This window comes from Taudactylus pleione, unplaced genomic scaffold (assembly GCF_031769625.1).
Source record: "Taudactylus pleione unplaced genomic scaffold, aTauple2 ptg000333l, whole genome shotgun sequence".
In the NCBI taxonomy this organism is placed as follows: Eukaryota; Metazoa; Chordata; class Amphibia; order Anura; family Myobatrachidae; genus Taudactylus; species Taudactylus pleione.
In genome coordinates this window covers 6,132,394-6,159,775 of record NW_028284734.1, presented here as the reverse complement: position 1 = coordinate 6,159,775, position 27,382 = coordinate 6,132,394, and the positions used below count along the sequence as shown (strand labels likewise).

General features: G+C 39.9%; 2 protein-coding genes and 1 pseudogene across 2 annotated transcripts in view; 2 read left to right on the top strand and 1 right to left on the bottom strand.

The window, feature by feature from the left end:
- The first annotated feature begins 2,695 nt into the window (after positions 1–2,695).
- Positions 2,696–2,814, top strand: LOC148509004 (5S ribosomal RNA; annotated as a pseudogene).
- An 11,861-nt stretch (positions 2,815–14,675) lies between these two features.
- On the top strand, positions 14,676–20,924 carry BTF3 (basic transcription factor 3). The gene is made up of 6 exons (XM_088443759.1): positions 14,676–14,791; positions 16,351–16,419; positions 18,212–18,325; positions 18,704–18,905; positions 19,991–20,047; positions 20,647–20,924. The coding sequence occupies exons 2-6, from the start codon at positions 16,351–16,353 to the stop codon at positions 20,691–20,693; spliced, it is 489 nt and encodes a 162-aa protein (XP_088299885.1). The 5' UTR covers positions 14,676–14,791; the 3' UTR covers positions 20,694–20,924.
- Positions 20,925–25,007: 4,083 nt separating this feature from the next.
- LOC148509002 (low-density lipoprotein receptor class A domain-containing protein 1-like) overlaps positions 25,008–27,382 on the bottom strand; it is a 36,702-nt gene continuing 34,327 nt past the window's right edge. Inside the window, exon 7 of the mRNA XM_088443758.1 lies at positions 25,008–25,141. Coding sequence (XP_088299884.1) covers positions 25,008–25,141 — 134 coding nt within the window. The remainder of the gene's footprint in view (positions 25,142–27,382) is intronic.

Below are 27,382 nucleotides of genomic sequence, written 5' to 3'. Positions count from 1 at the left end.
TATGCTTTTAATTTCTCTCCATTGCTAAATAAGTTAAACTCCCAACTCCAGAATTGGAAAGATCTTAAACTCTCTTTACTCGGACGAGTAACTGTGATAAAGAGTGTGGTGTTCCCGAAACTAGCTTATCTTTTACAAACTTTACCCATTACTTTAACGAAGGCGGATGTACTGAAATCTACGCAGATCTTCTTTAAATTTATTTGGCAGTACAAGAAACCCAGAATGCCACGTTCCCGAGCTTATTTACCGAAAAAAAAATGGATGGCTGAGCGCCCCAAACATCTCTGCCTTTGCAAAGGCTGCTATATTCTGATACATAACTGACTGGCTATTACATACCGACCACTATACTAACCCTGACTTGGAGGAAGCGTTATTTCATCCATATGCCCCAGCAGCCTTGTTACACACCCCCAAAATACACATTCCTAAGATGTTTGGCTCTAATATTTTATTCTGGGACACTTACACTACGTGGCTGAAGGTTAATACACTTTTGGGGAAAAATCCTTTTTCATCCCCGTACATCCCCTTATGGGGTAACCCATGTTTTCTCCCTTCACTTGACATTCCTCTTTTTAAAATGTGGAATCAAAAAGGTATCATGTCCATCAAAGATGTATTCGATCCAGGTGGCAATTTGCTCTCCTTCGTACAATTACAAGATAAATATGACATCCCTCGTACAAAATTTTTTATGTTCCTACAAGTACGTCATTTTATTCAATCCTTAGATAACCCTTTATGGATCTCAGCTAACACAGACACAATGGATCGCATCCTACTCTTATGTCGCTCAACCAAATTTAGAATAGCTCATCTATATAAATACCGGATTGAAATTTCTATACATGCTTGGGCAGCAGTTGCGGAGGCTTGGCACAAAGAGATACCCGAATTGTGCGACTTGGAGCCATTTATTGTGAATCTGGATTGTGTTTTACCCTGCCTTAAGTCAGCAAGACTTCAAGAAATTCACCTTAGAATTTTAAATCGTACATATATATCTCCTGCCCAACGGAGACATTGGCACAGATTATATTGATATAACGATGGACTGATATACCGATGTTGATGTGATAAATTGTTAACTCAAAATTCAACAGCTGCTTATACTGGCTCTATAGGTTGTGCAGTTTGAGTGACATTGATTGTATATTTTCCTGCACTTCTATACGGTGTACTATATCGATTTCTTATACAGTATTTGTAATTTTGTAATTTTCTATAATTTTCTATACTATACTATATTCAGGTACTTTGTTTCTTTGTACTCCAAAATAATTTCAATCTATATTTGTACTACTTTCTAAAAAAGTTTGAAAAGATTAACAGTAGTTTGTATATTGTTTGTTCCAAGAAACAGACTAGTCGCTTATCAGATAATTTCATTTTATTTAATTCTTGGATTATGCGATGTATAATTGTTTTATTGCTGTTCAATAAAAAGATTTAAAAAAAAAAAAAGAATATTAATAATCTTAGCTGGTATTGTGAGATAATACATCGAATATCACACTGATCATAATGGGATTGACAAATAAATCCTATAACTCAGAAATGGCTGTATGTACTATACTGTGGACATCAATTCATAATGTCACTGCTGGTCATGATGAGTTTTATTATCTTTGCAATTTTTATGATATAAAATGGGACAGAGATATAGGTTATATCAATATATATAAAAAAAATTCTAAACACTACTCATTTTTCCACATTTTACACTCTTATTCTAAATTATATTAGTATTCACAAACTGCTTTTACAATTTAATGTTTTCACTGTATTCCTTATATTCTTCAAATTATTCTTCAAATTGTATCACGTTTTTTGGTTGTTCTTTAGAGTTAGGTCATTATTATTATTCTCATTTATTTTCTTTTATATCACTATTAATTGACTGAGAATATTCTCAGTACACTTTACTAGTATTTTGTATCACTATTTAATTTCATTTATTTCACAATTTTGGTACTTTTTTTAAAAATGATATTGGTATCATCAATCACCATTTATCCAATTTCTATTATTATTTAATATTTTTCACTTTTTCACATTTCACACCCATATTGGGATGTATTTTACACATCCACTCATTGCTGTTTAAAATGGGGATGTGTATGTCTTCACATATTCACACATACATTCACTTACATTATTTCGTGTTAGATATAGAGTTTATGCTAGGATATTTTTTATTTTTATATTTACATTTTGACAAATATAGATTCTTAGAGATAATTATTCATTTTAGGTAATTGAGTTGGATTTTAGTACTAGACCTTAAATGGTATGATTCTGTTCCCTTGGACATTAGGACCATTGGGGATTATATGATGGTGCTTCTATTGCATGACATTTTGTGACATTTTCTAGCATGTCAATATACTATGAGTTAATGATACATATGAACATTATTGATACCACGTTTGGTGATGATTGGGTTCTTCTTTATAAGGACCATTATCTTTTATAGAATGGTATCATTTGTTTCTTTATTATAGATATACAGGTTCATTATCCTTATTATATATACATTTCATGATTAAGGTATGCATATGCATTACATTTCTCAATAAACTTTTGTACTACTAACTGGACTCTCCAGTGAGTGACAGTCCTACATTTTTTCATGCAAATCTGTGGAAACCATGTGTAAGGGGACATCTACCTTTGCCGAATGAATTATACCTACAGCCATACTTGTCTGAACCTGCCCAATCTCATGTGATCTTGGAAGCGATACAGCAACAGGCCTGGCCAGTACTTGGAAGGGAGACCTCCTAGGAATACCAGGTGCTGTAGGTCAATCCATATTTGGAAGATTAGGACAACACTTGGCACAGATACCACATGAATCATTTGTATATGGTCATACACCATCAATTTATGGATTGGAGGAATCATAATATGTATCTCATATGTTTGTTGTGAAATGCAGATTGGATTTGTTTTATTATTTTCACCATTTAGCTCGGTTGATATTCACCTATACCCGAGTTTTGGATTTATGTATGTACGTATTTTTGTTTATGTAAGTTTACCTCTTTATTTTATGCAAGTATAATAAAAGTTATATTTTATATGATTTTTGAAATATGTTATATCATGTAAGAGTGCCCCAACAAAGAGCCTTTCTTTTCTTTCCTCGTGTCAATACATGTACATATTAGGCTTTGGGAGCACCACCTATATCACAAATTAAGAGAAATTATTTTGGATTATGCAGTATGATTGGTTTACTTATTTATAATTACTAATCACCATTTGTGTTATGGGTCACATTTCTTGTTCTGTGCAGAATCTTTTCTTTCTGTTTGAGTTTCCAAGCTTTGTAAAAAGCCTTTGAGTAGAGGCACTGACAGCCTGAAGGAACTGTTGAACAGAGACAGCCATATTTAGGAAGATATATCTCACAACTAGAATTCCAGTATAGCAGAAAAAAATAGGATGTATGCTGCTGAAGCAAACCCTCAGCAACAAAATGGTGGAGAAGCACACCACCGGATCTCAACACTAGGAGACGTAGACAGGAGAGCTCAAAATGGCAGATATCGCCAGCACTCTGTAAACCTCACCACCAGGTGCAACAGATGAAAGATGGCCGCCAGCCCTTATGTATGCCAAGGCCAGGAGGAGAATCCCACAATGGGCAACAGGAGAATGATATCCCAGCCAACAACAAGAAGCCCACTGGAAGGGAAACAGCCGGTCCAGGAGCAGTGGTCCAGTGGAGACCACAGATTTGCAGTGGCAGTCCAGGGAGAAATAAAAAATGGCGGCAGCTACATCCAGCACATCCCAAACAGGCAACAAGAGGCAGAGAGCATGCAGAGAGCTGGCAGTGGAGGGCCCGGAGCACCAGAATCACGTCCGTAAACCAGGGAGAGACCAGCAGGTAAGTATCAACCCGATCAGCATCCACAGAGACCGGTAGCAGGGACAGCGGCACCGGACCACATGCAGGATGGACAGGCCAACTTGAACTCCGGGGAGATACACTGTGAAGTTCCACAGCAGGAATCAATCAAGGTGCACCAAAGGAGGCAGGAAGTATTTACCCACTCAGGTAGCATTCATAAAGCAGGAATAGTTAACTGACCAGGATATAATCAGGATATATGCGGGAGAGCTGGTAAAATGCTGCCTACACCAAGCTACTCCTGGCCACGCCCATAGTACCCATGCTACTTAATACAGTATTAGTAATTATATGAACACATGTGAAATATATTGCTACATTTGTCATTATTTGGTATGGATGAGGTATGTCCCAAAATGTATTCTGTGGAGAAATATATGGTTTTGTTTAACGATAATAATAGCTGTTCATATTATTGTTGCTCAAAGAGAGTTAAATTGCAAAAGGTTATAAACTAAATAAACTGTCCTTTATCCAATGGTACCTCAGTGATGACAGGACCATTGTAAGGATGACTTAAAGCCCTGAGAGGGGACAAACAAAATTAATATTACTTAAACAAGAAAACATTTTTTTAAATATGTTTTAATGTTATTATTTCTATACAATATTTTGTTTTTAATTTTCATAATGTGTATTAATGACTGTGATGTATTTATTTCCAATTAGCCACTTAGTGCATACTCACCACTAATGGCATTCCCAAAGGGACAGAAATGTGAACATGACTTCCGCGATGGAACCATTATGACGCCTCCTAACATGATGCAGCAATGACCCTTTGCAGAGCCTTTCCTGATAAACATATGTTGAGATGCATGGTATAAAGCTAATTTATAGAAGCTATACTATGCAGCAGAACTGTGTATCTTTTGTAGCTAGGGCCAGTGTACTAGTATGGTCACCGGCCCTGCTACTAAGCACCCTCACCTTCCACACCTGGGGGGTGGGGGTGCCTTGGTTTGGAGGGGGCCCCGGGCATCATGGTCCCACATTACTGTCTGTTTCCGACCCATGTTCCATGAATGTCAACAGGAGCATCATCGACAGCCTGAAAGTGAGAGTCTTGGAGTTGGGAGCTAAGTGTCCGACCACACCTTCATGGCCGCAGGCGCCCCAGGATCCCCCCCATCTCTCACATTTGGCGTAGCTGGTCGGATGAACAACAATGGAAAACTATGTGTGAGGTTATGTGTGGACTGTGAAAAGGGATGTAATTAGATATGGAAGCTATGAAGGTTATATGGGCTTGGAGTCTAGAGGAAAGTCTTATTGTGCATGGGAGGGCATTCCTCAGAGTGGGTGCAGCACAATAAAAGTCCTGTAATCGTGAATGCGAGCAAGTAATGCGTGGAGATGAGAGACGTAGATCTTGTGCTGAGCAGAGAGGTCGGGTTGGGAGATATTTTGAGATGAGTGAAGAGAAGTATGTTGGTGTGGTTTGGTTAATATCCTTATGAGTAATTAAAAGTGGTTTGTATTGAATATGGTCGAAAACCGGTAACCAATGGAGGGACTGACAGAAGGGAAGATCATGATGTGGTGGTCAGCTTGACAAATTATTGCAATATTTTGGAACTAACATTCCCTGTATTCAAAGGAATTACAGTTTGAAAATAAGTGAGTGCCGAGTTTAAATGATATTTTTTATTTAGATGGTGTGGTCACATACCAAGGGCACCCCATATGGTTGAGTGCCTTGGATTAAGCCTATCATTTTTTAAATTTTGTGGTCACACTTGCTAGGGCACTCTACTTTTCAAATGTAAGATAAACTTTGTCAGTTTATCCCCAGGTGTTTATTAACTGATATCCCTGGGTGTGGTCCTTTCTCTTTAAGCCAGAACCCATACTCATGTTTAAAATTTGTGTGCTGGCTTAAGCCAAATGTGGCAGAGCAAAGATCATATATCTGAGAGTCAGTGTAGGGTCTGGCCAGATGGGAATGACCGTGAAGTGGTTGGTCAGCTTGACAAATTATTGCAATATTTTGACACTAACATTCCCTGTATTCAAAGGAATTACAGTTTGAAAAGTAAGTGAGTGCCGAGTTTGTATGATATTTTTTATATAGATGGTGTGATTACATACCCTATATGGTTGAGTGTTGTTATTTATTTTTTAATTTTGTGGTCACACTTGCTAGGTCACAAGGGCGTTTCTAGAGAGGAGGGGCCCATGTGCAATCTCCTACACGGGCCCCCTCCTCTCTGGCACTGAGCTGTGCTTGGCCAGCGCCGGAGTTATAGACTCTGGGCACTAGAGTGTGCCCAGAGTCAATAGTGTATGCACAGGGCACCAGGAAAATGGGTGCGGTGGCCATTTTCCCTGTACTGCGCATGCGCAAACGACGAGCAAATGGCCGCCGTGGGAATTTTTCAGTCGTTTTACAGCGCCGGACACCCGCGCCGACGTGGGACTCCGGAGAGGTAAGCAATATCATGGGTTCAGGGTGTGTGGTGCGGGGCCCCGCACACCCTGCACCCATTATAGATACGCCCCTGCTAGGTCACCCTGCTATTCAAATGTAAGATAAACTTTATCAGTATATCCCCAGGCAGGCCCGCTGAGAGCCGCGGTGGGCCCGGGTAATATGGGGCGTGGCCTAATCGCGGGAGGCGTGGCCACGCCCCCTTCCCGGAAAAAAAGATTTGCAGCGCCGGCGCGCTGGAGAGGGGGGCGCTCTGGGCCCCCTCAGCCCTGCTCAAAGCCAGGGGGGGGCGGGATCAGTGTGATCGCTCCCCCCCACAGGCATAGGAGACTGCTGTGGCTGCTGCTCAGCAGCCACGAGCAGTCTCCACTGCAGCTGAGCACATGCTGTGTGCTGGGCTGCTGTGAGGGAGGGGGAGCGGTGCCAGACCCGGGCCCCCACCGGGCCCCTCAGGAAGCATGGGCCCCGTAATCTGTACCCGCTCCCCCCCCTCTCGGCGCCCCTGTCCCCAGGCGCTTATTAACTGATATCCCTGGGTGTGGTCCTGTCTCTTTAAACCAGAATCCATACTCATGTTTAAAATTTGTGTGCTGGTTTGAGCCAAATGTGGCAGAGCAAAGATTATATATCTGAGAGTCAGTGTAGGAACTGGCCAGATGGGAAGAACGTGAAGTGATTGGTCAGCTTGACAAATTATTGCAATATTTTGGAACTAACATTCCCTGTATTCAAAGGAATTACAGTTTGAAAAGTAAGTGAGTGCAGAGTTTGTATGATATTATTTATGTAGGTGGTCTGGTCACATACCAAGGGCACCCCATATGGTTGAGTGCCGTGGATTAAGCCTGTCACACACACACTTATATATATATATATCAATATATATATATATATATATACATATATATACTGTATATATATATATATATATATGTGTATAAACATTGATATTTTGTTGTTCTGAAAACAAATAAAATATATAAAAAAAATAAAATATTAATTATTACCAACACCGAATATCACAGATAAATTTAAAATGTATCATTCTATATTAATACTTAAATAGATATACATGTATAGTATATAAAGATCTCTTATGTCCTCATTTTGTAATCAACTCAATATATCTCAGCAGCTTGAATCCAATGATAGATTTTTACCGTAAATGTAAAATAGAAAAAATCTTATTGGTTGCTAGGTTCTATTATTAGATTAAAAATGTCCTATTTTTAGTTAGCTCTCAGTACTGGACCTTCACAAATAACTTAAGATAACATAACACAAATATACATGATTATAGCACTGGTGATCCACTATAAATATCACTATTTGAAATTGTTTTATAATAAATACATATGTAATGATATAAAACTGTCAGTTGTTTCATATAAAAATTATATGCACAATCTGTAAAATTCAATAGCCACTAACCTTTGTTATGTGCCATTCTTTAAATCTATGTAATAAAATTGACTGCTGATAAAATTTATGAAATCATGTTGGAATGTAATTGCAGTTGGTATTATTGGATTGGGAAACCAAACAGTTGGATTAGTAAACATATATAAGTAACAAACTGCAATCTTGCAAGAGTGTGGGATAAATGTATAATGTGTAGCTGTGAGGAACGCAAACGTATGGAATTTGCGTTCCACATTGCTACAGAAACAATACTGGGCATATTCAATTTGATAAGAACCCTGCGGCGTGGGTTTTTTCCACAGCCACAAGGTTTTTCATATTCACTTGCCAGGGAGAAAACAGCCATATTAATTTCAATAGGAATTAACACATCTTTTTTCTTGCAGCCCCCCAGCGGGTGCAAAAGTCAGGAAAATCCCCATTTTATGTTAAAAATGTCAGGATTTTCCTCAGAACCCCTGACACCCCTTCAATGACTAATTAGGTAATTGGCAGTTTTCAGTTAGCTTAAATAGTCCTATAATTTCATGTTATTATTGCTTGTTAAAAAAATGGCCTCAAATTACCCCCCAACATTTTTTTTTGTTAATGCACTCCAAATTTTTTTAAACCATTTATTTAAATGAAAAATAATTGATTTTTATCATTTGTTTACATTTTTTAAAATTGGCCATAAAATTACCCCCAAATCATCTTCTTTTGTACTTTTGTTTTTGCATTTTTCGGTTCATTCATTAGTAAATAATCAAATTTTGTTACTTTTTATTTTTTATTTAAAAAAAATGCTCAAATGAACCATTGCATGAATTTTGAAAGTACAATATATTTTTCTTTGGGACAGTAATAAATAAACATTATTAAAATGTTACCCAATATTGTTTTACATTTTTAGGGTACAGGCTGTTCCTGTATTTTATTTCCAAATATCCCACGGGTTTTTTGCAATAAAAATTACTTCAACCATTTTTAAAAAAAAACGATACTGCAGGTATCTGGTGCAAGCATACCTGCAGTAATGAAGTATGGTTGCGATGTCCATTGTAATTTTTACCGCAACAATTGTGCACCCCATTGAATATTCCCCTACATTTATGATTTGTAAACCTCATATTGAATGATATTAGAGCATATAGAGGCTAATGCAGAATTAAATGCAAGTCATTTTCTGGAACATATCTCATGATTTTTCACTGTGTGCATGCTCCAAAGCCAAACATATGCAACTATGGGCGAGAGTTGTACACAAGCCAAGCACTTGAGGCTCAAGGGTTCGTATCCTGACTGTATCCAGGACTGTTGAGTCAGTACGCCAAATCTTCAACTCTGACTCATTTATTTCAGTAATGTCCAATTCTGACTCCTTCATAAATAGCAATGTATATACTACAAATTTAATCTTAGAGTAATTAAATCTGTGTAATACATGATTTCTTTATGTCATGAGATAGTAGAAGAATACTATGACAGCAGGGTGAGCTACCTATATTGCAGTGTAATGTGTGATGGCTGCAAGTGGTAACTGGTAGGTATCGTAGTGTAGTGGGTGATGGCAGCATGGGCTAATTATTGCAGTCTAGTTGTGGGTGAAGACGGCAGCAAGGGATAATTATAATGGCATGATACACTATTTTGCTATCCTCTTCTTTTAAATTATTCCTCTCCACATTTTAATTTCATTCCTCCAAAAACATGTAGTGACCACTTCTGCCAAAAAAAGTAATTGATTACTTACTTAGTTTCTGTAGAGCATATGGCAGTAGAGTAATTACATGAAAGCAATACATGATTTCACTGTCATGTATTTTCCAGTAACTAATGCACAATGCTGCTAATCCTTGCCCCTGCTCTACTAACATTAGTTTAGTACTCCTCACCTATCCTTGTTGTATCACTACTAATATTATTAGGATCATATTATATGTTACACTCACACAGATCAGTCTGGACAAAGGACATTTCAATTTAATTTCACTCTGTTTTTCTTGATTTGAATCTAACATTATTGTTTTCAGACCAGTGGACAAATACTGATGTGCTGGTCTTTGTTTTTTTCTGTTTTTCGTCGTGGCTTTCTCCTTCTGCAGTGTTTCTTTTCTACAAGATAATGATCAGAGATGCATGAGACTGATCTGGAGAAGCGCCTGGGTAATGAGGTATGATAAATTATAGACACTTGTAGATGCATTAATGCAATCACTAATATTTATATAATATGTTTTTATTTTGAAGCTGGAGTTGGAGTTGGTACATTTGTATTGATTCTGATGCCAACCAAAATTGACCATGACTCCATGACTCCTCATGGTGTTCTCACGTAGGCTAATTTCAGTTATAGTATGAATTCCAGAACATCTAGAGCTGTGTGGACACCTTAAATTAAAAGTAATGAGAATGCCACGAGAAGAACTATTAATACGTTGTGATTTGAAAAAATGCATACCTTGGGTTAATAGATTTACTCCACATAGCACGGCAACCACAAAGAAAATAAAACAATGGTGGCCAATAGTAAATACTGATAGCGAACTACCCGCCCTGCAGAATAAAAAGTTATTGCCCAGTTTCTCCCGAGGGCGTAATATTAGAGATCATGTTGTAAAACTAGATATCACTGGTCTTCAAAAGCACCCAAAACATTTCTTCAGCAAAAGTGCAGGCTGCTATCGTTGTTTATGTTGTGTGATGTGCAGGTGACTTATGGTGGGGTCTACCTTTAACCATCCATATACTGGAAAAAAATATAAAATCAGGTATGCTCTAACCTGTACCTCTGTTTTTGTTATCTATATGCTCACATGTTAATGCAGACTTTCGTATATATAGGAAAAACACAAAGACAATTTAAGGAGCGAATGGCCTTACACAGAAGTGCAATTAGGCAGGTCGCAAGACACTGTGTAATAGCCAAACATGGAGTGGCTAGTATTAGATCAATAATAATTGACCATGTACCCTCGAATATGAGGGGAAGTAATCGAATAAAAGAGTATAAATGGATATACACTCTAAATACTTCACCCAGAGGGGCTTAAATGAAACTCTTGGGCTGCAGTGTTTTTTGTAATATGTATGCAGTTAATTTTTTTGAATATATATTATGTAAATGATAATTGATCTCATATTTCTCCTGTCAATTCTTGTATAGAATCATGCTTAAGTATTTTGAGGCTGACTATAAATGCCCGTATACATACATTTACATTATTGTCAAATAAGTGTTGATATGTTACTTAGTAACAGTGGCTCTGCATTTTAGTTTGTTGACGGACACTGTGAGCACCGCTTGATGGCATAATCGCGGCTGCGAATCCTGTGTTTAGAGCGTGGTCGGGTGGGTCAGACAGCGGTGTCACACAGGTGAGTCCTAATTTTTTATGGGGTGTGATATTAGGGTATATATTGTATTGTTATATGTATGTGTGTATTATCTTTGTGTCCCTGAAGACGGAGGTATTTCCTTCGAAACGTCGGCAATAAAGGACTTATTTTAAATCATTACAAGACTGGATGAGTGCCGCCTTTATCTTCAATTACCTATACTAAGTGTGCTGACAATCTAGGAGGGCACACTCCTAGTGCCGGGCTGTTTGGGTTTGTATATATATATATATATATATATACATATACAGTATATATATAAAGAGAGAGAGAGCGACTGAGAGATATTCATTCAAATGGGATCCACGCATTGGCATGCTAAGAGTGAATAGCAATAAGACACTCATCTTGAAAAAGGCGCCACAGAGCGCCAAAACGCATTGAATAGTGTATTTTTTCCTGTCATCATTTGTGTGGCTTCCCTACCATCCATATATGCTACCTCTGTACCCTTTGTCCATACCCGGGTCCATCTTGATGAGGATACAGAGATGAACATTAGACCATCTTTGATGGTAGGGTTTTATTGTCTATTTTAATAAACATATCCAAGTTTTGGATTACATTATACACCAGGTGACTGCCTTGTTTTTGATCTTTTTCATTTACACCTGTTGATGAGATCCTATTTGATGTGAGGATTCCACGTCAGTGACAATCCAAAGATACCTACATATGCAAGCAGGGCCGTAGCTAGGGTAATGCGGCCCGTGCCATCGCACAGGGCACCACAGGTCAGGGGGCGCTGTTTGGGCCTGTCAAATTTCTGTTTATTATCATTCTTGCTTGTAGCTTCCTCTTATTTCATCCCCAGCATCTCCTGGCCTCTCCTATCTGTTCCTTGGCTCTTCCACATGAAGCCATGGGCCTTTTTTGGGCGCATTATGTCCCTTTGAAAAATGAGGGGGGTGCCAATGCTCTTTCTGGCACAGGGCACCAAAACGTCTAGTTACGGCTCTGTATGCAAGTACTACGTTGCCAGAAGTAAGCATACATGTGAGAAGCTCACCGTATACTTTCTCCCTTCACATTCGGGTGATATTTCTTCAAGGGAGGAGAATAACCAGCTGGGAGAGGATCCCCTTTCACCTTGTTTCATCACCACACACATCTTTGCGGCGGTGTATGTTCAAGAAAGTGACTGTATTACACTATTGTATTCCCCCCTTCTTTTTCATTGTTTTTTTCCATGTACTGTGGATCATCCATATTGGAGGAACTTGAAAATGTTATGAACTTTCGGGACTAAACTCATAAGCGCAAGTGAGGTTGTATTTTTTTGTTTTGCATTACTTAGAGTTGGTGACTTATTTACAAACCTTTGCAGCTTTGAGGTGCAGTGCCACTAAGTTGTATTCATTTTTTAAATGGGATCATTAGTATAATTTCCCTGCATTGGTTATAAGGCACAATGATCCCTATGGCTACATGCATTTTCTGAAAAGTATCAGTGTGTTTTCATCAACATGTAGATCTTAGTAACTGACTTGGGGATCATTTACATTTGGATATAAATCAATTTTATCTCAGATGTAGCAGTACACATACACTTTAACGTGCCCTCATCTATATTGTTTTTTCAAAATTAAGAAAGTATGCCGCACCCTATCCCTACACTTTGCTTGCTACTGGTCATCACCATCAGTGTGCACTTACACCAGCCTATACTAGGTGCAAACGATACGTCTCAAAAGAGGCATATTTATGCTGCCATCCAACTCTGCGTAGCCTGCAGTTCCATGGACATGCCCTCACTGAACCATGCTTACAGGAGATCGCCCTGTTACATACCTCCCAACCTTTGTACCTGGAGAGTTGGGACTTCCGCGTGCCTCTGGCACGTGCACCCGAAAAGGGGGTGTGACCTGACCATAAATGGGGCGTGTCCTGATGGCACACCCCGTTGACATCACTAAGGGGCGTGCTCAGCATCTCTGAGGCTTCCCCCAGTACTGTGAATAGATGCTGTGCGCATGCTTCCCCCCCACCGTGGGACACTGCGGCCCGCGGGTGGGACAGCGGGACAGTCCCAGAAAAACGTGACTGTCCCACTGAATGCGGGACAGTTGGGAGGAATGCCGTTACAACCCAGTTCGCTTCTACAGTTGCAAGTACAGATGCGATTTAAATGACTTTGCATCACCTGTACTTGAATGCGTTCAGTCCTGGACCATGTGCAATGCAAAAAAAATGCAAGCTATGCTCCACAAACGGGTCCATTCAACTCTACGTCATCCTGTGGACTGAATTGGTCATTTATATCTAGAGACTCTCGATTTCAGGATCTCTTTTTAATATTTACATTTTTTATTTGTGTATATGCATATACCATATAAGTCTAGTTCCTTTGTGCACATCAGTACATGTACTTTTTATATTTCTAGGAATAAAATATATTGTCTATATTGATCAAGCCATATAGAATATTCATTGTTTGTGTTTGATAGATTATCATTACTATTTAATGTTTTAATATTATTTTATTGATCTGAATAAGATATCATTTGTGCTTTTCATCCATATACATCAGCAATTTATTAGATACATCCAGCGCGGTTCACACCCTCCTTTATGTTTTTACAAGGCTGAACCACTCTTAGTATACTTAGAAAAAAATTATACACAAAAGAATTATAACACCTTTCAATCTTACTTTTATACATATATTTTTACATTTGATCGCGCAGTCTCAAATTATAGGGAAATAGGAACAGTAAATTCTGTAGACCGCCATTTAGGGATGGGCATCAAATAATGGTGGTGGCGCCGCCATCACAATAAAACGTAGCCAACGCAAGGTAACTATTTCATGGTTTAACTGTCAATTAAACCATGGAAGTGGAAAATTTATGCATACGCTATAGAGCAGTGCTGCGGTCACCACTTCCCAGGGTGTGCAGCTGCGAGATCCTCATTAAACTTTGGAAGAGGATTTGGGAACAAGCATGTGGCAACCATCACTATATCGCCATGGAATGGAAAAACCATTTCCATTGACCGTCATTCCCTTTGTGTTACTCCTAACCGAGCCTATTTTACCTTACTTCATACAGCGTGATTTTACAATGTATAAATAAAAACTTATGACAATAATAATTCCATTTCAGGTGTCCAGATATATTGTTCCTATTTTACCTTACTTCATACAGAGTGTTTTTACAATGTATAAATAAAAACTTATTTAAAAAATGATGACAATAATAATTCCATTTCAGTTATCTAGATATATTGTTGCTACAGACGTATTCTCTGAGAATTAGAACTATTTATGACCTGCAGAATGTGACACACTTTGAGTCTTTTAAAGTGTGGAATAAAGAACAATAGAAACTGTTGGTAATTGATTTCCCATGTGTAGCTATTGTCTTTAACAAGTAACTCGTTTTTTTTTTACCATAAGTTATATTTATTGAAGCCTCCAGAAATGTCTTTCCAACCGTTAATATGTTGGCTTTACCCCATCCAGGCGACATATCCACGGACGAGTGACACGCTGATCACATGGTCCCTCGTTACTTCCGGCCCTCCCTCTCTCGGCTTCCATCTTTCTCCCCGCGTGTGTGCGCGCCAGCTCCTAGGAGGCCTTTAAACCTGCCGTGCCCCCACACTCACCCCCATACAGGCTGCAGAAGGTGAGAGGATGTCCATGGGAATGTTGGGGCAACTCCGTAGGGGTCTCTGTCAGACCTGGGCGCAGGGGTTGCTGGTGATAGGCTGGGCATGTCAATGAGTCTTTGGTTGTCACATTTCCGTGGAACAGCAAGTCCCAAAACGTCCTGCCAGTCCAAAAATAAATCCAGCCGGGCGTGCTGGGACTTATGGTTCCACAACAGCTGAAGGGCCGTAGGTTTTCATTTTGTAGCCTTGCTGTGTATTCTCCTGGCACAGGGGAGAGAGCTGCAGCATGGTGGTCTCCAGGCACAAGGGGAGAGAGCTCCAGCATGGTGGTCTCCTGGCACAGGGGAGAGAGCTCCAGCATGGTGGTCTCCTGGCACAGGGGAGAGAGCAACAGCATGGTCATGGAGGTCTCCTGGCACAGGGGAGAGAGCTCCAGCATGGTGGTCTCCTGGCACAGGGCAGAGCGCAACAGCATGGTCATGGTGGTCTACTGCCACAGGGGAGAGCTCCAGCATGGTGGTCTCCTGGGACAGGGCCACTGTATGGTGGTCTCCTGGCTGCCAGTCATGTATATCTGGCCTACAGATAATGATTGGGGGAATCAGTCTTCATTCTAGCACCCTGCACCTGTCCCAACTCGTGCAGTTCCTCTTTCCTGCCTGGTTTATCGCTCTCTGATCTGGGGCTTCTAGCACACTCTGGTCTGTATATCAGATGTTTGTTGCCTCAGCTGAGTTTGCTAGAAGCACCAGAACAAAGAGGGACTGCACGGGTTGCGACAGGTGCAGGGTGCTAAAATGAACACTAGGGAATTCAGCTTCAACGAATGAGTGCATCTGTTTTACTCTTCTTCGCTTCACTGTGTACAGTATGTTCTCTTTCCTTTACAGTGGATTTTGTGTGCTCATACAGATTGAGCTTGGACTAACTGAAGTTGACACATTCTGTGGACTGTGTATGGGTGGTTTAGTCCGAGCTTGACCCATTAATATTATGGCAGCTTCTGTTTAATTTCTAACCTTGCTTCAGTAAATTAATATATAGCCATCTTTATTGCAAATGTATATGGGAAATACTGGGTGTGAAAAATGTTTGTTGTCATAATGATTGCTTTAATAACAGGCATCCCTGCGTGTTCATACCACTTTTCTAGTAAATTGGCTCCATGACTAATGCTTGTATCCAAAACCTGTGAAACCCCATGTATTCATACGTGTTCTATCTAGGAGTTAAGTTTTTTGTTTGAGTTGAACACCACCATTGGGCAGAACCCAGCTATATTCCAGAATATGATTTTGATAGCCATGCATTACCATACTTTACAGCACATTATACTGGGAACCACTTCTCTAAGGTCCCAGAAAAGCAACACACTGAATTACTCAAGCACAAAATCTATGTATTTGGTTCTGTAGGTATCCCACCACTTGCAGTTACATGGGCAATCCATGATTTGAGTGCATGCTGTAATTGTAAAATTGCATTTTATTGTAGGCTACCATTGGTGGGAACATCACATTGTGTAAAGTCCTTAGACTAGGATTCTAATCATATCGGCTTTTTCCTCTTTCAGATGAAAGAAACCATTATGAATCAAGAAAAGTTAGCGAAACTGCAAGCACAAGTACGCATTGGTGGAAAGGTAAGATCTGTCTTCCCTTTCTGTATTCTATTTAACACATATTATTTTAATGAATAAAAGGCAAAACTTTGGTGTCAGATACCTTTCCATTTGGAAACATAAGTTATCAGGTACTCAAGTGGCTTCATTTCCACATTTGAAAGCTGCTGGTTACCTTGCTAATACCCCTTTCAGACAGAGAAAATAACCCGGTAATTTTCCGGCTCTTGCCGGGTCGACCCGGGTTTTTTCTGTCTGAAAGGGTCAACACGGGACCTAATTCCCGGTACTTCGACCCAGGTCTTTACCTGGGTTTTTCCCGGGTCTTACACGGGTTGGTGGCTCTCTGAAAGGTGCCGACCCGGGTTATTCTACTCCGGGCATAGTAAGCAGCGCTTATTGGCTGAGATGGCGGTGCACGGGCTGCACTTTTCATGACCTTATCTCTGTGTGCCATAAAAGCAGTCCATTTATTATGACACACTGTATATTGCAGGGTTAATCTGTGTGAAAGGGGTCGACCCGGGAATTATGTGCAGTGTGAAAGGGGGTTAGGAGCAAATTCCCGGGTCCTTCCCAGGTTGAAAGATATGGGAAAAACCCCAGGTTTTAGGGATTTTTCTGTCTGAAAGTGGTATAAGTAACATTGTGTGGGGCACATGTTGCGTTCTTTGTATTCTTCTTGTGATCTTACAAAAGGCTCCTAAAACCAGTGTCTGGCACTTCAGATAGTTGCTCCTGCAATTAACATTGCAGCTGTTACATAGACACTTGGCTTGCTCAGTATCCTAACAGCTCAACTCTGGTTCCAAGTAAAGCTGCACCTTCTTCTCTCCTGGGCTTTTTCCTCTCTGCAATACCACAATAGGGGTGGTGTATGGCGAAAACTGAGCTGATCGCTGTTTGAGAACCTTGTGTTATGAAATGGCACTGTCAGATAACTAAGTGATATTACAGCTGCTGTGAAGAGCGATAAGCCATTGAGACCTAGAGGAGTGGGAGATAATTACAACTCTAGCTGCCCTCACATGTAAGGCCAAATGAAACAGTCTACTTGTTCAGCGCTTCTGCTAAAGAGACAATGCAGAGTGCTCAGCACATACCATGTACTGTCCTAACTATATAGGATACTATGTTAGTATTGGTAGTGCTCAGTTTGCCAGTTCTGTATTTGGCATCTATTAGCTTCTAAGCCAAGACAATTTTGTTACTGTTACATGTCTTTGGTATGAGATGTTGTTTGCTGTCGGAGTATTTTTTGCTGCAGCTGAATGCTGGTTAGGATCACAGTCTAGTTACAGGAAGTGACATTCAATGGTCTGTAACTAAGAGTCGGTCTCATGCTAAAGATACAGAGGTTAGTATTTGTCTCCACACATATTTATATAGTGCTCACGCTGATTTTGTAGAACTTTGCAGAGAATATTTCTGTCCCAGTATAACGTAGTCTATATTCCCTATAACCGACACATATGCACACTTGCGTTATTTGTCAGAAGCCAATTACCCTGCCATTATTGTTTTTGGAGTGTAAGAGGAAAGCAAAGCACCTGGAGGAAACTCGCGCAAATATGAGCTATGAGGCAGTAATGCTGTCCATTAAGACAACCATGCTGCCCCTTACTTCTCTGTACCTTTCTTTAATTTCTGTTTTTGGTTACTCGCTTGTTCACAGAAGTCTTTTTACTGCATTACATGTTTGCCATGGTCTACAGCCAAATATCTAGTGAATGAGATGGGTCTTTTAATTAGGAGCTTATGCTTTGACTTGTGTAATGGGAACTGATGAGCTATATGCGTTCATGTGCATTAGGGAACAGCCCGCAGAAAGAAGAAGGTCGTCCACAGAACAGCCACTGCTGATGACAAGAAACTGCAGTTCTCCCTGAAAAAGCTGGGTGTGAATAACATCTCTGGCATAGAAGAGGTAAGTGAGTCTCATGAAGATGTTACAGTCCAGACAGTCTGCTCTTGATGCTTGCTCCAGGCAAGGGATGTTGTCTTGTCGTCTGGGAGAGTTGGAAGAATACGCCTGCTTTGTCCGCTCCTGCGTGAGCTGTTCTAAGGAGGTTCTGATCTGTTTTTTACATTCTTATAACTGTGGTACATAACAATATATACTGATGCTTACCAAACTTAAACATGTGTCTGTGAAGTTTCTCTGTATTTTAGTGCTCTGGTGGAAGGCCAATAGTATATAAATCTATTACTCTGGTAGAAAGGGTTGAGTTAGACCCTAATGCAGAGAACCTGTTCTCTTCCTTTGGAATAATATGCCTTTAACTCTGCATATGATTATTTCTAGGTAAACATGTTTACAAACCAAGGAACAGTTATTCACTTCAACAATCCCAAAGTCCAGGCTTCCTTGGCTGCCAATACCTTCACCATTACAGGACACGCTGAGACAAAACAGCTCACAGAGATGTTGCCCAGCATCCTCAACCAGCTGGGAGCAGACAGCCTCACTAGCTTGCGGAGACTCGCAGAGGCCCTGCCTAAACAATGTGAGTGAAACAAAGTACATGGAGGCTATTCTGCCAGATCTGAACACTTATCCCTAAACAAACTCCAATATGAATCTGAGATTTGCTAGTAATTGGTAATATTTATACCCTTATTTATTAACCCTTTACCTAGCATGGTTACATGGGATGTGACCGCAGCCAGCTGGGCTTTCTCTGCCATGGACGCATCCCATGTACATTCTGTGCGGTGGTTTTCTGTTTTGTTTTTTTTCTTCTAGCTTTATTTTTATAGAATTTGACATCCGTGAGAGAGCTTTATCTTCCAAAAAGTATGCAAGCCTTCGACCCCCCACAAATCTATAAATTATTAGAGATTGATCTACATTAACTTGAAAAATGGAATTGCTTTTGTGTGTGTGTGTGTGTGTAAATATATATCTCTCTCTCTCTCTCTCTCTCTCTCTCTCTCTCTCTCTCTCTCTCTCTCTCTCTCTCTCTCTTCGTATATGTCCAATCATTGGTTACATAACAATTTTCAGTGGATAAATACAACTATTCTAATGTCCTTTTACTGAAGTGTTGTCCATCAGGAGACGTGCATATGCATTTCCCTACAAATACCTGGCCCCATTATCTCTCTGTTCTAACAATGTTCTGCACAGCAGATGGGACAATGCAGTGAACGTCGCAGAGCTGTTACATGTAACGAAACATCGTGCCGTCGTACGCTGGACCATGCAGTGTACGGTGCACAAGATGTATCGTTACTTGGTTGCATCACCTTGTGGTGTGTACCCAGCTTTACTTTTAAAAGACAATCGCAAAATTAATAAGGCTGAAAATGAGATGCGAGTAGAATAATGTAAATCTAAACCATGATGGACTTGTAACCAAAGTCCTTTTTGAAGCTATTTAGTGAACTAACCCCCCTTTCCGCCATTGAATGGCTGTGCAGAAAGACCAGCCTTGGGACTTTGAGATACTTTTATGTCCTCCTGAACAGAGATCTTGCTTATCCATATAGGAGAATGTGTTTTTATCTTGGTTTGGTTAAAGGCTGGAAAGATACAAAGGACTCTTGAAATAATTGAAGTATATAATGACCATTGATCTGTTTATTTTAGCTGTAGATGGTAAAGCACCACTGGCTACCGGGGAGGAAGAGGATGACGAAGTTCCAGGTACAATAGTTTTCTACATTTGCATAAAAGTTTGCATATCAATAGTACTTTATAATCAAAACATAATGACTTGGTTTTTGAAAAATTACTAAGTCAATAAATTTTAATTTGCACATGATTGAAACAATAACAAAAAAAACAAACTGGCGATTATGCAGCTGTTCCATTTTATTATTTATTTTTATTTATTTATATTGTTTGACCAGTAGGTGGTGGTGTGCAACCGAACTATGGTAACGCACAGTGCCTCAGCTTGGCTGTCCATAGAGGAATTGCTCGCTTGTATTTATTGACTGAAACAGACAGTGGTGGTGTCAGTGGCTCTACTGTTCAGTTTCCATTCCAATGCAAGGGTATTGGCACTCCTGTGTATAAAAGCCTCAGTATGAGAGAGCAGCTGGAACGATGAAGCTTTCAGGGCAATAAATTGGAGTAACACCAAGTTATAGCAAATGGCTTTGTGATGAGTTGTGTAGTCCGTATATATCTTTGATATAAGCTGGTTACAAATTTGTTTCATAAATAGCCCGTACTGTAGGTACTCACCAGGTTTATGGGATTGTAGTACATGATATAACCTATTTGTATTTATTTTGCAGAGCTTGTTGAGAATTTTGATGAGGCCTCAAAGAACGAGTCTATCTAAATGGAAACCACTGAGGAACTTGAACTGCCGAACAGAGCTGCTATTTTATATTGTGACTTAACCTATTTGTGTTTTTTTTTTTTTTGACTTTGAGATTAAACAATTGAAAAAAATATATAAAAATCTCAATATGTAGCAACTCTGCTTCAGTAACCACTTGTGTGCAGACCCCTGTCTTTGCAGCCTAGTCTCACTGATCACTACTGGAAATAAAGATTGAGATCCAATTAAGCTGTCTGAGAAATGTCAGTGTTATGTATGCCGGATGAAAACGTTGTGCCGTGGTTTATTTACCCTATGTAAACACTTTTAGTATTGGACACAGCATAATTCCACCTACATAAAGATAATGGCTACATATTATTTATTTTTATAATACAATTGTTAATGTGTTTTTTTGTGCAGTGTAAGAGACGGCTCCTGAGTGTCTGCTTGGCTATTAACTAACTGGGTTGCCCATATGTTAAACATCTTCTAGTTGTCTTAGTTATGATGCAGATTTATTTTATGGAGGTATTAACTAGATCACAGGTTCTCAAACTTGGTCCTCAGGACCCCACACTGCATGTTTTCCAGGTCTCACAGAATTACAGCTGAAATAATTTATCTCCTTCTGTGGATCTTTTAAAATGTGTCAGTGAGTAATGATTACACCTGTGCACCTGCCACGAGACCTCTGTGGGGTCCTGAGGACCGAGTTTGAGAAGCACTGAACTAGATATATGCCAGGACAATCGACGAGCGCCTTGTGCTATGTAGCTTGGGCTTCTAAATTGTCCATTGTGTAAATTGGAATGTTTTACCTTGAGATTTGGCCATGAACTGCAGATTTTGGTAGTTTGCAAACAGCCACACATTGTGAGTGAGATGGACTAAGCCGCGGAGAGAGAAAGTACCAACCAATCATCTCCTAACTCACTGTACAAGGTGTGGTTGAAAATTGACAGGAGCTGATTGGTTGGTACTATCTCTCTCCACGTTATTATTCTCTAATAACTTAATTACTTAGTACATCTCCCCCTGTATGTGGTTTGAGTTTTCTGCTTGTTAAATGCTGGATAGTAAATTGGTGTGGTTCTGAAAACTGCTTACAAAATTGCACTTTTATTAATCTTCCCCTGTGTATTAAGTCGTGTTTATAAAGGTGGATCTTGCATATGATTAAAACTTGGCCTGAACATAACTGGAGCAATGTGGGTCAATCCAATTAGGTGCGAGTTGACTTGTGTAAGCTGTTCTCGCGGTTAACTCTCACTGCGTATTGCAGTTGCAATCCAATTCCAAACTCTCATTGCCTTTCCAGAGGAAAGTTCCCTTTCTTTGTACACCCCCCTGAGTCTGTAAAAAGGTAAGGAAAATGGTATTTTAAGGTAAAAATGTCGGGACACAGTGCAGAATCCCTTGGACAACTCCCTTCCATCCCCCTAATAATTCAGCATTTGTAAGTTTTTAATTAGCTTAATTTACCCAATAATTACATCATTTTTGGGTGTTTAAAACAAAAAAGCCTCAAAATTCCACTTTTTCATTAATTTAGGCACCCCAAATTGAATTTTTTTGTTTTTTTTTAGTAGCCTCAAACTACCACAAAATCTTTTTTATTTTTTTACTTGATTTTGCATTTTCTTTTTGTTTAATAAGACGAATAGAGCAAATAATTTTCAGCCATTTGACACTTTTTTTTTTTTTTAAAGTACTTTTCCATATGCCCACTAACTGCCTTCTGTATGATTCTGCTAAAGAAGTTGTCAGTTTTTTGGGGGCCAGTGCGCATTAGTGTCATAGTAGAGTTTCATGAAACAAAATCACTTATGCAACCTTGCACCTAATTGGATTAACCCCACACATTATATTGTGAGTATGCACTTTCATTTAAACCATGTGGATAGAAACATTTGCCAAGTGACAGAATTAATCCATGTCCCCCTCCACCACTTTCCCCTGTACATAATAAATAACTATATGGTGCCTGTAGTACAGCCATCTCTTAAGATTATGGACAAATAAGAATCCCCCCCCCCCCCCCCCCTGAAAAAAATGAAATTTGAAACCATAGGACAAACCTGACCATTCTGTGGCTCTCCAGCTGCTGTGAAACCATAAGTCCCAGCATAACCTCCCACAGATCAGTTGGTAAAGCATGCTGAGACTTGTAGTTTCACAACAGCTGTGAGAATGTGTGTCTGTCTAGCCAGAGTTTTGAACCTAGTTCCACCAAATTTAGCATGGTGGTGTAGTTTGACCAGGATTAGGGTTTTGGCTATGTTGAAGTTCGTCAGGACCATGTAGTTCTACATTGTGCCCACCAAGTGGACTGTGGAGTGATTTAAAATTTTGGTTTAAGCAAGTTTGCTCAGGATGTCTTCCAGTGCCTAATGGAGCGTACACACGGTCAGATTTGTCAGACTTGTCAGATTTGTCAGATGAACGATTTGAACGATTTTACCAAAGTTTTGAACGATTTGAACGATTGAACGATTTTTGACTGCATTAAAATGAATGGAATCGTCCAAGTCTGACTGCAAACACATCAGATGTCAGAAATCGTTATCTGACCATCGGGAACGCGCATCGTTGATCGTCCATCGTTCAGGCATGTCAGATATGAACGATTTTCCTTCAGATATGAACGACTGAACGATTTTTAAATCGTTATCGTTCATATCTGAAGGAAAAATCTGATCGTGTGTATGCACCATAAGACTGCATTGATCTGAAGGCACAGGCTGATATGTACCAGTGGGGGTCAGGCAGGAAGAGAAGTGAGTCAGAGGATCAACTGTCACACTGCACTTGCACTAATAGTTACTATTTCCCTCCCAGCACATTTTCGAATGCCATGGTCTCCTATGTAATACTAAAAAAGAAAAACAAATAAAGGCTGCAGATGTACTTCAAGTCCATTCTTCAACCCCGATATTCCAGCTAGTGCGGAATATATAGAGCACTGGACATAAAAAAGAACCTGCTTAAATTATGTACAGCACCATCCATGAAATAGATTATATTTTGCTATGTACTAATATATTTGCTTATGTTCCCTTCCCCTACCATGTGTATGTTTTTTTTTGTTATGTACTACTGAATCTTTTGAAAATCTGAATTAGAAAAAAAATATATATTATGCCCAACAGTCCTAATGGTAGCTTTTTATTATTGTAGCAGCGGCAACATTTTTAATGTATCTTTTATAAGCGTAAGCAAATATACCCTCACAGTATACAGCTAAATTACTCCTGGCAAACCTCATAAATTACCAAGATGCCTAATTAATAAATATAGAGGATAAAAATAAATAAAATAGTATCTGGCAATGCCAACAAATAAAATTGGCAGAAGGATAAAAATTATATAAAAAGACATTAAGGGCAAGATTTATCAAAGCTTGGAGAAAGAAAGTACTAACCAATCAGCTCCTAACTAATTTTTCCAACACGACAAGCGGTTTGGTTGGAGCACCATTTAAGATTAGTAATGAGTGATAACAAGAATATCACTCGTTGATAAATCTGGGCCAAAGTTTAAAAAAAAAAAAAAATGACAAGCTGTTTGGTTGGTACTTTCTCTCTTCAAGCTTTGATACAATTTTCCCCTAAATCTGGGACAGGCCACTGTACCACAAATTACAAATATATACTACTGTGGCCTTATCTGCATATATTAATAATCAGCATAATTCATGACAATGATCAGAAAGAATTAGGAGATCAGTTACACAGTAGCTGCACAATCTGCCCTGCTGCTGACTGTATGGTTTTGTGTTTTAGCTGGTTTCTTTCTCATATACCAAGGAAAATCCAGTAGCTGCCTGGGTGATGCAGATTCTTTCCGCATACTTCAATGATGTGGATGGAATTACCTGTAAAGCTACTTATATAACTACAAAGGACCCTCCTTCCATAGCTACATGGACTCTGCAATACATGACAACAGGTGCTAGAAACTACTTGAAATAGACAAGTTCTCATAATGGTCCATTACAAATAAAAGCATTCCGAAAGACAAAAAAACATTACAAATTAATATAGTATTAAACACAATGCCGGTCAACGTAAAAAGATATTTTGAGTGAAGCCGCTTCCACCTTATGAAGAAATACAGAGGCCAATGTACACATTGAAATTGATAAAAAAAATAGTGCTTTGTTGAGTTGAAGTTGAGATCTTTTTTTTTTTTTTTCTTCCAATGGTAAATATACTGTATATAAGCGATAGAGATGAACTGTAGGAAGTCCTGTTCTAGTGAAGTTTGTGTATGGACTTTTTTTTTTTTCAAAAATAGCATTTCCATGTCATGCTATGGTATGTTGTCTCATCAGCAGGATAGTTCATCACTCCAGTCATTGCAGTCCTGGATGTTATCATGGCAGCGGCTCTTTGGGATGCAGTCACAGTCTGCAAAGTGCACCGTGTTACATCTCCACCCTGTACATGGAGGGCAGCGTGTGGCTGGGAATAAATGAATATGCAAGTGAAAAACTGTGGTCACTTCAGAAATAAGTCTCTTGTACTATTTTGTCTGTATAGGAAAATAATTATGCTATAAATGTACTGTCAAATATGAGCAAATACTGTACATAGCTGCAGGTGGCGTAGAATAAATTGCAAACTGCAACAGTAAATTGCAAATAAATGTCTAACACCAAAAGCTTGTCACAGCTGAAGCAATCACATTCAAGTACAGATTCAATACTTAATACATAACCCAGTGACATATTCTTTAAACTGACAGTTATTAGCCCTTGGAGTTAATTCCTCAACCCAGTGGATAATTAAGATGCAACTAGAGTCCGAACACTTTAATGTATCAAACCTTCTAAAGAGGACAAATGGAGAATTTGCCAATAGCAACCTGATTCTAGCCATCCTTTATCTAGTACATTCTGTAAAATAAAAGCTAGAATCTGTCCTATTTGCAAAACCTCTCCTTGTCCACAGTCATTATCTCCTGCTGGTCTGGATGTTCTCAGTTGTGAAGTGGGTGGGAATAGAACAACATGTAGCCGATCAGAAACATGACCAGCTGCACAGAGTAATCACTTCGGTGCTAAGGACTAGTGTCTGAAATCACTTGGAACATCAGCTTTGAATGCGTTGATGCATATTTCTTATGTTAAAATGATTTCTGTGAACATAAACTAAAAAGCACATCACACTGAGTTTACTTTTACAAGCAAGTGTGTCATGTTACTCATGTATACCTGTAATCCCAAGGGACATACAACAGATGGGTACAATTTGCTACTTCTGTTATATGGCAATCTGGTATCGATTGTAAATTATATGCAAAACAGAGGACACAAAGGAGTTCAATGGCTACAGTATATAAAGGCTAAAGAGAGTATTAGTAGGTAACGTGAAGGAAATAATAAATTAGAGTTATATTTTTACCAGCTGCTAAAATCAATAGATCTATCGGATTACAGCTACAAAATGCTCATTGCCTTACTGTACTCTGACAATGCCAGACTTTTGCCTGATCATTAAAGGAGCTGCAAACGTGGGATAGAACAGCACAGATGCTCTTTGGTGATGTCACACACCCCTAGTTTGTACAGGTAGACTGGGTTTTGTGATTAAAAGCATGGGTATGGTATGGAGGCCAAGATGTTTATATATTAGGAGTACAGAGGCTTGCATCAGCCAGTTGAAAGGCATATTGCCAAGTGCCAGTTATCTTATGATGTACATATTTTTCATCTGGAAAACTGGATTTAAATTTTATTTAGTTTTGGGGGGGAGAGGTGGGGGGGGAGTAATTTCAATTAAGGGCAGGAGAATTCATATTTACAGTAAGGTGAACAGCATTATTTTATTCACCAACTCAAATATACCGGATACTGGGTCTTGTTTCTTTATTATAATTTCTCCTTCATCCACTAGGGGACACTGGAGTTCAAGACAGTGGGGTATAGACGGTGGTAGAGTAGAGCCTGGCACCTTAAATAATTTAGAAGTGTGACTGGCTCCTCCCCCTCTATGCCCCATCAGCCCCAGTTTTTAGAATGTGCCCGAGAGAGCCGGTCGCACATCAGGCTGTCTCCAGCCTTTTTCATATTTTTTAATTTTTATAACAGTTACAGCTGAGGACAGGCAGGCTGCTTGCTGTGGCAGTCTGCCTGCTACGTGGGAGCCGCCGGGAAGGGCACCACACGGCTACTGCAGCCTGTGTCCGGTGACCCTGAGGAGGGGGCACACACAAAGGAGTCATCGGACCCCGAGAAGACCCGCCACTGCTGACACCGGCATGTGTCCGGGTTCCTCTCCGCCCCCTCAGCCCAGCTTCCCGGCCGCAACAGCTGTAAGTATGACCACTGCTCCTGATTAGCAGGAGCAGTGGAAGTATAGCTGGGCTCAGTGACACTGTCACTGTTAGGAGGGCCCGACTTTCCCCTGCCCCGCACCACCCTCTCCCCGACTTCGGATACAAGGGGGTCACCAGCGAGGGCGCAAATTACAGCCCCGGTCGTCGCTGGGGCTGCTGGAGGCGCGTCATGCAATCTAGCGGCGCCTATTTTAGTCGGGTTTCCTCCTCACTGCCGCGCTGTGGGCACCACGCGGCTGTCGGCGCTGCTGCATAGGAGAGCTCGTTAGCAGCGCCGATCGCGCTTGCCCTCCTCACACATGGGGGGCTGCTGTGGCTACTAAGTCCCGCTGTCTTAATCAGCGCACGGACCCGGCGTCGAGACC

Coding starts and splice junctions, on each gene's coding strand:
- BTF3 (XM_088443759.1), top strand. CDS start 16,351: ATGAAAGAAACCATTATGAATCAAGAAAAGTTAGCGAAACTGCAAGCA. Junction 18,326..18,703: donor ACATCTCTGGCATAGAAGAG/GTAAGTGAGTCT, acceptor GATTATTTCTAG/GTAAACATGTTTACAAACCA. Junction 18,906..19,990: donor AGAGGCCCTGCCTAAACAAT/GTGAGTGAAACA, acceptor TGTTTATTTTAG/CTGTAGATGGTAAAGCACCA.